This window comes from Schistocerca piceifrons, chromosome 4 (assembly GCF_021461385.2).
Source record: "Schistocerca piceifrons isolate TAMUIC-IGC-003096 chromosome 4, iqSchPice1.1, whole genome shotgun sequence".
Classification (NCBI taxonomy): Eukaryota; Metazoa; Arthropoda; class Insecta; order Orthoptera; family Acrididae; genus Schistocerca; species Schistocerca piceifrons.
In genome coordinates this window covers 243,586,733-243,600,156 of record NC_060141.1, presented here as the reverse complement: position 1 = coordinate 243,600,156, position 13,424 = coordinate 243,586,733, and the positions used below count along the sequence as shown (strand labels likewise).

Genomic DNA, 13,424 nt, shown 5'->3' with positions numbered 1-13,424 from the left:
TGTCCGTTGCTCACCTACTTACTCTGAAGTCAGTAAATCCAAAAGTATCTCGGCCAAATGTTTTTAAGGAAACCCAGTGGCTGGAACGACAAGGAAAGAAGTGAAGAGTATTTAATATAAACCATTTAGCGAACTTTCATATAGAAAACACTCACTGCTTGCATTACTTTCACCGGCAAACTCTCCAACACTAACAAACTGCAACACACACTGAGACATAATACATACATCAAAAGAAGTTTTGCCTCACCCCGGTTCCCAGAACTCCTGAAGATAGACGTCAACTCTGGATATTGTATCACAGACAGTCTCTTTGATTAGTCAGAGGTGTCGCTAAACCCACCCAAAGATGTAAGGGCGTCGTATTTCACCAATAATTTTAATTTGTATTTAGATGGCGTTGTGAGGGAATGAAGACAACGAATTATGATATTTAGTATACAGAACAGCTTCAAAGGGAGACATTTTATCAAAAATCTTACGCTTGCTTAGTTGCGGTAACAAAGAAAACTTGCACAGAGCACCATATGAAGTTTATTAAATAAGAAAGCAACATAATTTAAGCATATTGAGAAATAGAGCGAAGATCATAGCGTTTCATGGCTCAAAACCCTTTAGACTCAAATACATATTGGAAAATAAAACTATTGAACTAGTTAACACCTTCAGATTCTTGGGCTGTGACATGATACGTCGGTGAAGTGACTGTTGAAGAACAAATTGAAAAGGGAAAGTAAAAAACGCTAAAATTTTATAAATTTGCAGCAGTTTAATGTGGACTATGGAAGTGAAAACTACAGTTAACTTCAGAACACACAGTAATCCAAGTAGCCGAGATTCATGAGAACGGTCCAGGGAGGAACATGAAGAGGCAGATTAAAATATGAGACCATCCGGAAGAATATAGGGATATGCCACTTGGATGGAAAAGTTAAGGAATACAGGAGTGAATGAAAGGAAGGTATAAAAAGTGCGATGGACTTAGTCCAAAACAGCTGTTACAGTACATACCTAAATTGGTAGACGCAAGAGATTAGTGTATCAAGCAGTCGCAGCGTACCAACTGGTCTAATGCTTGAGGGAGAAGAAAAGAAAGACTTAAAGAAAATGTGTCAAGTAGGAAGACGGGTTATGTGGAAGCCTTCCTGTTATGATGTAGGTGTATAGGATGGCGAACTGAAGACGGGCGACCATAAGCTGTAAATCTTAGATGAGTCATTACTCAACGTAAGTTCGTTCCTGGAACTAATGGTACCAACGCGACAAGCAGGCGAACGAATACTTATCAATCAAAACGGTCACAGCGAAGCTTCCTGGTAAGTTCCTAGTATAATTTACGTGGAAAATAATGAAATAGACATAGCTACTAAAAACACCTTCATACCATTGTCTTATTTTGTAAATAGCGCAATGAGCCAATCACAAAAAGTTGTACTACTTTCAGTAAGATTGTTCGTAGAACTCGTGCATTTCATTTTCTATTTTCAACCATTATGTAGGTGACGTTCAACCTACACTGACGGAAAAAAAATCGCAACACCAAGGAGTTGTGCGACATAAGCGAAAGTTGGAAGGCGTATTTCTGCATCTGAGAGGTGATGTCTACTCAGATTTTGCGACGGGCGCCTAAGTAGCGCCACTGTACGGTTGCATATCAGGTTTGCCTTTAACACTCGTTGTAATTGTCGTGAGCGTTGGTTACCTTTGAAGTTGGACATAGTGAGTTGATGTTAGTCAAGAATACGTTCAAGTCGACAAAGACGCCATTTTTTTAACACCTCACTGTGTTTAAACAAGGTCGTGTAATAGGGCTACGAGAAGCTAGATGTTCCTTCTGCAATACTGCAGAAACCCTTGGCAGAAATCGAGCCATTGTACGTGATAGTTGGCAGCGGTTGTCACGAGAATGTGCGGTCGCAAGAAGACACGGCTCCCAACGGCCACGTGGCACTGCGGAGAGGGATGGCCATTGTGTTCAGAGTGGAGCTGTGGCGCATCTTACTGCAACGGCAGCAGCAATCTGAGCAGCAGTTCCCACCAAAGTGACACAACGTACTGTTACAAATCACACGCTTAAAGGACAACTCCCAGCCAGGAGTCCTGTAGCGTGCATTCCGCTGACTATGTAGTGTTTAATAAAAAAGAAAAGAGAAGAGACGAAAAGAGATTGAAAACGTGGGAAGAAATGGTGAATAAAAAGGGGGTTCTAAAATCGTTAATGACCGTGAAAAAGGGAAAGAATGAAATGCAAATCGGATTTCGTATTACAGGAAGGTTATCGGACTTCGTGATTCGGAAAAGCTATTGTTGGGATGGTCCTTGTGGCGTTTCTGAGCAAAAGTCAAACCAATTTCCACTACAATAATTATTTGACAGAGAACAGAGAATAACAAAATGTGATTAAAAGGGGAAATGGCGTAGATAAGAGTTCATGCTTTACCATGTTAACATGTCTTCTTTCGTGCGGCGTCCAGGTCTTCAAAAATCTCCTACTTCGTTTCTGCGTGAAAAGTAGTAGCTGCTCCGAAATCTTGCAATCGTCCAGGAATCACTAATTTATACAAATCAAAATCGTCTTGAGATTAAATGCAATGTATTTTATGTTGCTGCTTCCATCCTCTGAATTTCATAGAAATTTCCACAATACGTCTGCACATCAATAAGTTGTTTTTCCTCTTAATCAGACCAAGACTAGCTAATAAGTTTTTACGTCTGCATTGAGCTTCCGCTCTCGAGAGACAAAAGACGGATAGAAAACAAAAAAGTTACATTTTTAGTACTTTCCTTTTCTTATATATTTTCTCTGCCGTCGCGCGCTCATACAGCGGCGACGGTATAATTTATATCTGAGGGAACGAGTGTAGCGCGGCGAAATTCAAAGTCCAGCTACAACTACAAACCATCACCATTTGTGTATTAAGTGGTGACAAGCGAGAGTTCATCGGAGAGAAGGGTGGAGGTCTTTTGCCTTTCCTGATGGAAGTCGGTTCTGCCTCATTGCAATTGATGGCCATGTGTTAGTTAGGAGGCGGCCAATTGACCTGCATCCAACCTGTCTACTAGAAATACTGGACTTAAACCTAACAGTTATAGTCCGGCGTGCGATTTCGTATGACTGCAGGATCACTCTTTGTCATCCCACACAGCCTGACTGCAAAATTGTACGTCAGTCTAGAGATTTGACCTCTGGTACTGCCATTCATTAACAGCGTTGCAGGAGGTGTTCCCCAACAGCATAAACCTAGCCCACATACTGCTCTTCTGACACGACATACAATACAGTGTCTCGACATGGCCTGGCCTGCTCGATCACCAGATCTGCCTCCAATCGAGCACGTGTGAGACATCATCGGACAATTCCAGCGTAATCCACAAAAGTTATCCGTCCCTGCATTGACTCGCCAGGTGCCCAGGCATGGAACGCCATCCCACTAACTGACATCCGGCGCCTGTTCGACACTTTTGCATGCTTGCATGCAACATTCTGATTGTTAATATGTTATTCATGTGATAGCATTTCACGTTTGGAGTGGCTTATCTCGCGCTTAGTTTAACCTATGATCTTGGAATGTTAATCACTTACATATGTTAGCTAAGTAAATGTATTTCCGAAATTTCATTACTCTACTTATCTTTTGGTGTTGCTATTTTTTTTCGTCAGAGTATAATCATAGCGTACATATCAGGGTGAAGGGAAGGGAATACACATTTGTAAATAAATTATTGTAAATAACATTAGCCACGAATACTAAGTCACCGCTGAGCTTCACTGCACAAGGGTATGATATGTGGAGTGTGGCGTACTGCTCACCAATGCAATTCCTGTATGCTGTAATGAAATTGGTGTAGGTACACATGGACTGGTCTGCATACCAAATAACTTTCGTAACAATGGCTTAAGGGCTATCTGAAGTGTTATCCAATAAGAGAAAATGTGGCAGCCTGTTAACAGTTAGGGCTGTATTTATTTATAGTTACCCTTTGATCCATTTGGCGCTTGACTGTAGTCAGAATAAAAACTAGTTGGCAGCGGACATTTACAGCCTGATGTTAAAGTGTTGTCGCTACAAGTAGGATTACAATCTGAAGGGAGACACCTAAGCTCACTGCTCTCCAGGGCGATAGAAAATCAGTTCAAAGTATCTCACATTTTACGTATAAAGTGGATGAAATTCTTGTACGATATAGATCTCTAGTGTTTCTAAGGATGTCAAAAACCAAATCTCGATTTTCAATGCGATAGGGTCCGCAATAGCGATGAATTTTTTGAAAGGTTTCTTAAAGCCTTCAGCTGCAATTTTCTTTATTTCCTGTACGATTGTACACTTTCGGCCTTAGGCCATTTTCAAATATCTAAATCGGAAGTATCATACATAGGATACCTTCGTGACGCTTGTGACTTTGATGTTGGGACAAGTCATATCTGTAGATATAATAGGTACATTATAACTTACTTTATGGATTATTTTTTAGTAGTAGCTTAAGTCATATGCGTCGTTGCTCATATGACATGTTAATATTATAAAATAAATCATAGATGTTCACGCTATTTTAGGAGCACATTATTTTTGAGCAGTTGTCGCAGATCTCTTATATTTAACGTACTTAACAGTAGGAAGATTATAGTTACTTTACAGAAATTTTTCTACTTAACCTGCATATGCTTTTGTTCTCAGTTATAGTTAATTATCGTTCATCGCTGGTGTAAATATGACTACGTAATTTCTTTAAAATAACTTGTAAATATTTGTTCAGTTATTGTGGGAGCACGTCATTTTTGAATAGTTGGTACAAAGATTTTGTATATGAAATCCATCACAGTACTCTAATACAACAGTACTGACAACTAAGAGTGTCGAGTAAAAACTGCTTTACGGTTGCGTGATGTTTCGCAATACAGTATTATTTATTAATGAGTGTAGCCATAGTTTTACATGCTATGCTTCCGTAATGCTTCGCCGTGGAACTGATAGAAAGCTGTCCAGGGATTTCCCATTTTGCAGGACTTTTTGCTCATTTAAAACTCTCTTACTGGTCTTTTAGATGGATGTAAATTTCTTCCGTAACATCCCTGATTTTTCCTTTCTATAACTTATGTAATATTTGAACTGATCCTTCTATATTAGGTATTTTGTGGTTGCTGTCTTAACTGTGCAGCAAATGTGGATGGGTTAGTGTTGCTTATTGTACTGTGTTCATTACATCGTATACTAACACATGCCGTGCAGCCTTTTATTCTTTCAATAAACATCCATGAATTAAAAGTACTTCTTCACTGCGGCTGCTTTTCTTAGAATTAAGCAATTGCAATGAGCTATTCAAGTAGTTAATGTTACAACTATCTCATTAAAACTAACTTTAAAAATAAGGACGTTCTTTACATTTTGTGTGGTGTAACAACTAGCTTACTGACCTTCATTTGCAGGTGGCGTTGGTACAGCTGTAATTCAGCTTGCACGAACAGTTCCCCAAGTCACAATTTTGGGGACGGCGTCATTTTCGAAACATGTCAGTCTGAGATATCTTGGCGTGAAGCGTGTATTTCGCCACGAACAAGATTATGTAAGCAACATTATGGAAGCGTACCCAGATGGAGTAGACCTAGTGATAAACAGCGCCGGTGGAGCAGATATTACGAAGTGTTTAAGTCTGCTTAAACCGTGTGGAAGGTTGGTTACCATTGGTGAGTGTACTCTCCGTAAGAAAATTAAGCTGTTAAAATAAAAATAGGACTATTGGCTCTAGTAGATGGTAAATTTGCGACTCTTATTGTTTAAAAACGTGATGTCCACGAAATTACAAAGAGCCAGTGTTGGCGGTAGGAAATCCAGTAGAACCAGGGAGTATTATATACCTTTCATTCCACCTTCTAAATATAGTTACGTCCTGTCAAACGTTGTGATTAAATATACGTTCATTTTGGTCCTGGAGCTCTAATAAGGTATTGCTATTGTGTAGCAGATTTCTGGCATTACTTGAGCGTTGCATGACTCTGTTTAGCAGTGACGATGATTATTTAGCCATTGTTCACTTGGTGGATGTGTTTTACAACGGCATGTTACAATAATATAGACACTGTCTCTTAGTAAATAATTTCTTAACCAAGCCAGATATACAGGGTGTCACAGAAAGGGACTTGCACTGGCTGAAATTTAATAACTGAGGAAGTATTAATGATAACCTGATCTAGAAATTGTGATTACGTTGTGACTACATGGTGACCTGTTGACTGGTGTGAGTAGCCATTTATTTGTTTTTCGTGTTCAGTTGCCAGTAACTATACTAAATAAGATGGCTAGAACCATGTCTTCCGAGCAAATGTAGTGGATTTCAATGTTTTATTGGAAATATGCAAACGTGAAAGTGCAGAGACAAAGCATGGCGGAGTTTGGTACTGCGCCACCGTCACGTGAAACAATAACAAAATTACGTGATAAGAAGAAAGAACTGTAGGGCAGGGAGAAATCAGCGGACGAAAGAGCGGTGCACGCAATGGTAAAAATTCTCACAACATCCGCAGAGAAGTCCATAGGGCGAGTTGCGCGCGTGTCCGTGTCAGCACATAGTGTTCACCGCATTTTAAGAAGAGCAATGTGTAAACCGTACACTCCCAGGTTGTTCCATACGAGGATGATCCAGAGAGGCGCTTCGAATTCCGTGAATGAATTTGCGATGTTGAAAAGCTGACTTACATCATTCTTTGGTGTGATGAGGCGACGTTTAAATGGAATGGAACCATAGATCACTGTGTGTACTGGCAAGAGATTATGCCCATGTTACGGAATAACAAACTGTTAATACTCTTCAAGGGTTGTCAGTGTGGCGCGGCATGTCTGTCAGAGGACTTATCGACCTATCTCTTTTTTTTTTTTATGGAAGAATAGTGACTGGTGAAGGTACTTCACCATGATGCAGGAACGGATTGCACCGGCTGTAACGAGAACATATTTTTTCCGAAGAAGACAGTGCACCGTCACATTATCGTCGTGACGTGTGGCAATCCCCGGATGAAATATTTTTCGAGAGGCTGACAGGCCGACGAGGAAGTGTAGAGTTTCCAAGCAGATCTTCCGATGTGACGCGATTAGATTTCTTTCCATGGGGAACTCCGAAGAACACAGTCTACTCCGGAAAGCCACGTACGCTGGATGAAAGAGCAGAGGCGACAGTGATTGCCTGTGAATCTACTACAGTGGCAATCATAACACGTGTGTGTTGCGTCGATCTGTTCCGCAGCGTTGCACACACTATTGCTGCCGATGGAGGACGTTTTCAACAATAACAGTAAAACATCAGTAATGTCTTGACCATCTGTGTGACTTAAAAATTCATAGTTCTTATTATTTTTATTACAATTATTAAAGTTCAAACAGCGTAAATCCTTTAGTAACGTGAAGCTGAAATGACTTACGTAATGACGATCATATCTGGTTCAAACTGCAGAAGAGTGAGGTACAACCTTTGGTAGTGATCTTAATGTTCTTATATCTCGTTTAGAGTTCGGTATCCGTTTTTCCAAGAACGGAGCCAGGATGATTTAGTCCTCTCGGAGTAACTAGCAGAGTATTCTTGCAGTACACTACTTGTGATTTGTATTCCTGCTTTGATTAATGCCGTGTAAAGTTCGTTCAGCTGTCTTTATAATGCTTAGCATTCCATTACCTCACCACTCGGGCGTAAAAGTTCATCTGGCTGAGCTCCAGAGTTTGGAGATATTTTCATTCCGCACAGATGTGGCGGGTAAAATCGGTATCCAAACCTGACAGTTATTGTAGATGTATACGTTTCTATTCGTCTGCGAAAACCATGGCTTCCTAGGGATATGGGACTGCACATGTAGTGGTTAGTGGGAGCACTGCCACATTGTCTTTCCATTCCTGTAGGATCTGATTGTTAAAGATAGAAAGTCAGATCTAGAAACGTATGGAGACATAACATCACACCCTGCTTCTATAGTTAGTCTACAAATTCATTCCAGAGTAAGTGTTATTCTTGTTGGTCTGACTGAAATGTATGTACAAGTGTGGTAAACGTTCTCCAGGCCGAAGCAACCAAATCATGGAACCTGCAATTAATCTTGGATGTAGATAAAAGTTGGGTTATAGAAGTACATACGTGACCTGTGTCGTGGTGGTTGATTCGTTGCTGGTATATCGGGATGGAGTGCCATTTCCCTCACCTGGACATTTGGGTTTTGGTGGTGGTGGTGGAGGTGGTGGTGGTGGGCTGGAACTGAATGGCGAACTAATTATGACAGTTGCAGAGCAGTGATTGTCGATGGTAATCTGGTTGGTGCCCTCAGTTACGTCAACAAAGGTCGCTGGAGCGTACCAGCATCAGCGGTAATCCGCCAGATCTGGGGGCGCATGTTGCGGGTGGGGTGCGTTGGTTTCAGTGCAGAAGCAGATAGTTGACGTAAAGTGGTGCGTTATCGACAAGTGTTTCTCCAACAGCAGTATTCTCGCCCCCATAGACCATAGCAGGCTGGAGTGACTGGGCATTGCCACCGAACTACGACGACGTACTTGTTGCGGTTTTCCTGTTTCGAATCTCTTCCAGAAGCTCCGCCAGAGCTGTAAGATGCCGCAACTTCAACTTTTAGGAATTCTGGGTGGCGTCTTTTGTTTTGTCAACGTCCTGAAGGAGAGTTGCTGCGTGGTGAATACATGCTGTTGCTCCATAGCGCATCAGCCTGACAAGCATTTCTTCCAGTATGACTTTATATTGATCGACATACGACTAATGAAGCCATAATATGACAATGTTTATATTTTCTTGCAACGTCGGTTTCGAGTGATACCTAAGGCTTTCGGCGAATATCTCCACCTCTATCAAGAGGAGAGTAACTTAACTCATGTTATGGTGGTATTTTACTTTTTATACTATAGGTTAACTTATAGTATAGGTTAATTTATTGACTGTCAGTTTTTATTTGTAGGCCATTGTCATTTGACTTAACATATTGTTATTTGGATATAGTGAGTGGAGCTGTGGTCGCTATAAAATGGAATGCCAAGTGCACAGATCGGGCATTTCCGACATATTCTTGAGAGTTCAAAACAGGGGTGACAGCAGCGGACGGAAAAAGAAGCATTTGCGCCGTGTATGGGAATAATGCCATTGGACAGAGCACGACAGGAAAACGTTTCTCTCGTTTTAAGGAGGATCGTTTGGAAATTTGTGACGCTCCACGTTCAGGAAGACTTTTGGGGCTTAAAGTAGATCGTTTAAACGCACTAATCCGCAGTGATCTGCGTTACTGTAATCGAGAACTGGTAAATGTGCTGAACTGTGATCATTCCACTGTCGTGCGACATTTACATGCAATGGAGAAGATTCAAAAACCACATGTATGTGTACCACATGCTCTAAGCCAAAATTACAAAAATTAGTGGAAGGCCATTTGTGCACCTCTGCTTGCTCGTTGTAAAGTGACTCGTGGAAACAATCAACCATTCGTATCCCGTATCGTTACTAGTTACAAGAAATGGTGTCTTTAGGCTAAAATTAGGAAAAGAAAGGAACGGATGAGCCCAAACAAAGCAGCAACTTCTCCTCCAAAGAACTGCGTGCGTCCACAAAAGAAAAAATTATGCATCTGCTGGAACAGCGACGGTGCCGTCTACTACGAATTGCTTCCCCGAGGGGGAAAGCATCACTGCTGACATTTACTGTCAACAACTGAGACGTCTTCTCAGGTCTCCCTTTGCAGTATTTTAATACGTACCGATTCAATGAGTAGCTTGCAGGCTATAGACTGATGCTGCCCTCGTCACTTTGTGATGTCTGCTATCCATGATCATCTCTCTGCCCTTGGCCGTGTCGTCTCCTCCGTTGCCTTCCTCTGTCTCTCAGATCACGTGTGTATCCCATAGAAAGAAATGACTGACCATTTGGCTGAGGGACAGATACTTCGTGTCCATTCCCTTCCATGATTTCAGGTGCAGATATGCGGATACACATCAAATCTCTTTGCCCAAAAGTGGAATCACATGTGGTGCGCTACAGCTCTTAGTAATAAACTCTTTACAATCAAGAAGACCACTGCAATTTGGTGCTCACCCTTCCACTCCTCTTGGAAGGAGTCCACTGCCGTACGCTGCCTACGCATCGGTCATGCTAGGCTCACCCATTGGTTTTTCTTGCCGATCGAGCCACCCCCCTCAATGTGGCTGGGGTGCCAGAATGGCGGTATGCCGTATATTGGGGAAATGTCCCGTTCTTTTGGCCCTTCGCACTGAGTATAACCTTCCAGATTACTTCTCTTTAATACTTCCAGACGATTTACTGATGGTTGACGTGGTCCTCAGTTTCCTGCATCAAACTGGTTTATATTTTCAGTTATAAGATTTTACGTTACACCTGGTGCAGGAGCAGGGTGATTGTGGTTGGGTTCTCTCTTCCAGTTTCATAGGTCTGGGACCCGTGGCCATTCCCTCCGTTTTCCCAGTTTTTTTTATTTGGCCTACCCTTTTATGACTTCTACTGTGTGTGTTTTAACTCCTTCGCTTTATACACTCCTGGAAATTGAAATAAGAACACCGTGAATTCATTGTCCCAGGAAGGGGAAACTTTATTGACACATTCCTGGGATCAGATACATCACATGATCACACTGACAGAACCACAGGCACATAGACACAGGCAACAGAGCATGCACAATGTCGACACTAGTACAGTGTATATCCACCTTTCGCAGCAATGCAGGCTGCTATTCTCCCATGGAGACGATCGTAGAGATGCTGGATGTAGTCCTGTGGAACGGCTTGCCATGCCATTTCCACCTGGCGCCTCAGTTGGACCAGCGTTCGTGCTGGACGTGAAGACCGCGTGAGACGACGCTTCATCCAGTCCCAAACATGCTCAATGGAGGACAGATCCGGAGATCTTGCTGGCCAGGGTAGTTGACTTACACCTTCTAGAGCACGTTGGGTGGCACGGGATACATGCAGACGTGCATTGTCCTGTTGGAACAGCAAGTTCCCTTGCCGGTCTAGGAATGGTAGAAAGATGGCTTCGATGACGGTTTGGATGTACCGTGCACTATTCAGTGTCCCCTCGACGATCACCAGTGGTGTACGGCCAGTGTAGGAGATCGCTCCCCACACCACGATGCCGGGTGTTGGCCCTGTGTGCCTCGGTCGTATGCAGTCCTGATTGTGGCGCTCACCTGCACGGCGCCAAACACGCATACGACCATCATTGGCACCAAGGCAGAAGCGACTCTCATCGCTGAAGACGACACGTCTCCATTCGTCCCTCCATTCACGCCTGTCGCGACACCACTGGAGGCGGGCTGCACGATGTTGAGGCGCGAGCGGAAGACGGCCTAACGGTGTGCGGGACCGTAGCCCAGCTTCATGGAGACGGTTGCGAATGGTCCTCGCCGATACCCCAGGAGCAACAGTGTCCCTAATTTGCTGGGAAGTGGAGGTGCGGTCCCCTACGGCACTGCGTAGGACCCTACGGTCTTGGCGTGCATCCGTGCGTCGCTGCGGTCCGGTCCCAGGTCGACGGGCACGTGCACCTTCCGCCGACCAGTGGCGACAACATCGATGTACTGTGGAGACCTCACGCCCCACGTGTTGAGCAATTCGGCGGTACGTCCACCCGGCCTCCCGCATGCCCACTATACGCCCTCGCTCAAAGTCCGTCAACTGCACATACGGTTCACGTCCACGCTGTCGCGGCATGCTACCAGTGTTAAAGACTGCGATGGAGCTACGTATGCCACGGCAAACTGGCTGACACTGACGGCGGCGGTGCACAAATGCTGCGCAGCTAGCGCCATTCGACGGCCAACACCGCGGTTCCTGGTGTGTCCGCTGTGCCGTGCGTGTCACCATTGCTTGTACAGCCCTCTCGCAGTGTCCGGAGCAAGTATGGTGGGTCTCACACACCGGTGTCAATGTGTTCTTTTTTCCATTTCCAGGAGTGTAGTTTGACCACTCTGACTGGATCCGCCCACTTTTAGCGAACCCTATATCTTATGCAAGTAACTTTAGGATTGCGAGACTGATGACCTCGCCGTAGTCCCATAATCCCCATCCATCAATCAATCAATCGATCGATCAGTAAGTCAACTGAGAAGTCTTGCAGACGCAATTCAAGAGCAGCGACAAGGGAGACTGCGTGAAGTGATGCTAGCCCACGATAACGCCCGCCTTCAATCTGCTAGACTGACAAAAAGCACTATACAGGAGTTGGGTTCTGAAGTCATTCTGCATTTACCATGTTCACCTGATCTTCCGCCCTCAGATTCCACATTTTCCGCTTTCTATCGAACAACGTACAGGGAACTCCCTTTTCGGATGAAAATGCGTTCCGAACATGGCTCGATGAGTTCTTAGCCTGAAAACCAAATGTTATCTGCAGTCGCGGAATCGAAAAATCACCCCTGCGTTGGCGGGCTGTTGTAAATAGTGTAAGGAGAATATATTATTAATCACTAAGGTCTCTGTTACGTACATAAATTCGCAACTAATATTTATTTACATTGTTCCAGGTACAAATAGCTCAGCGAAGTACCCGAAAACTACCTTATGGGGACTAAGATCAACGTGGAATACGAAACGAATACCATCTGCAGACATAATCGGCAGGAATCACGCAATATCAGGGCTAAACGTTGGTCACTATCTCGAAAACAACCAGAAGAAAGTGCGCTCCATACTCGACCGCGTCTTCCAGCTGCGGGCCGAGCGCACCATAAGACCTCGTATTCACTCCGTTTTAGATTTCGAAAGGGTGAGTTTTCACGCAACAGCGGCTAATGTGAACGTGGAAACGTTACCTGTATCTTCTGCACATTATTCCAGGTTGGTGAGGCGCTGGTGCAGCTGTGGAGGAGGGAGAACTTGGGGAAGGTGCTGCTCGTCGTTCAGCAGGACTCTCCCCAACTGCGAGTGCGAGGAGGAGACGCGCTTGCAAGCGTCGCTGGGGCGGGCCGGGGCGTCGCCACGCGGTGACCCGGGGGCGGTGGCCGCATCAAAAGTGCAGCCTGAGGTGCGAACACGGGTAGCAGCCACGCCAGGTTGTATAAAAGACGCACACAGCTGAATTGTTGACCAAGAATCTACGAGGAATCGCCTTTGAAACCTGCGAAATTAGTGACACTCACTAAAACTTGCGATATTTTATATTCCTTCTACACGTTAACAACGTTAAAACAAGTACAGTGTCTCAGTTGTGCAAAAAAGAGGCACTGTAAAAATGTCGATGAGCTTTAAAAATGTCGATGAGCTTTAAAAATGTCGATGAGCTTTAAAAATGTCGATGAGCTTTAAAAATGTCGAGGAGCTTTAAAAATGTCGAGGAGCTTTAAAAATGTCGAGGAGCTTTAAAAATGTCGAGGAGCTTTAAAAATGTCGAGGAGCTTTAAAAATGTCGAGGAGCTTTAAAAATGTCGAGGAGCTTTAAAAATG

The 13,424-nt window shown here is 43.7% G+C and overlaps 1 protein-coding gene across 1 annotated transcript in view; it reads left to right on the top strand.

Annotated features, from left to right (window-relative positions):
• LOC124795755 (synaptic vesicle membrane protein VAT-1 homolog) overlaps positions 1-12,968 on the top strand; it is an 84,678-nt gene extending 71,710 nt beyond the window's left edge. Inside the window, exons 3-5 of the mRNA XM_047259837.1 lie at positions 5,426-5,683; positions 12,506-12,747; positions 12,819-12,968. Coding sequence (XP_047115793.1) covers positions 5,426-5,683; positions 12,506-12,747; positions 12,819-12,968 — 650 coding nt within the window. The remainder of the gene's footprint in view (positions 1-5,425; positions 5,684-12,505; positions 12,748-12,818) is intronic.
• The last annotated feature ends 456 nt before the right edge of the window (positions 12,969-13,424 follow it).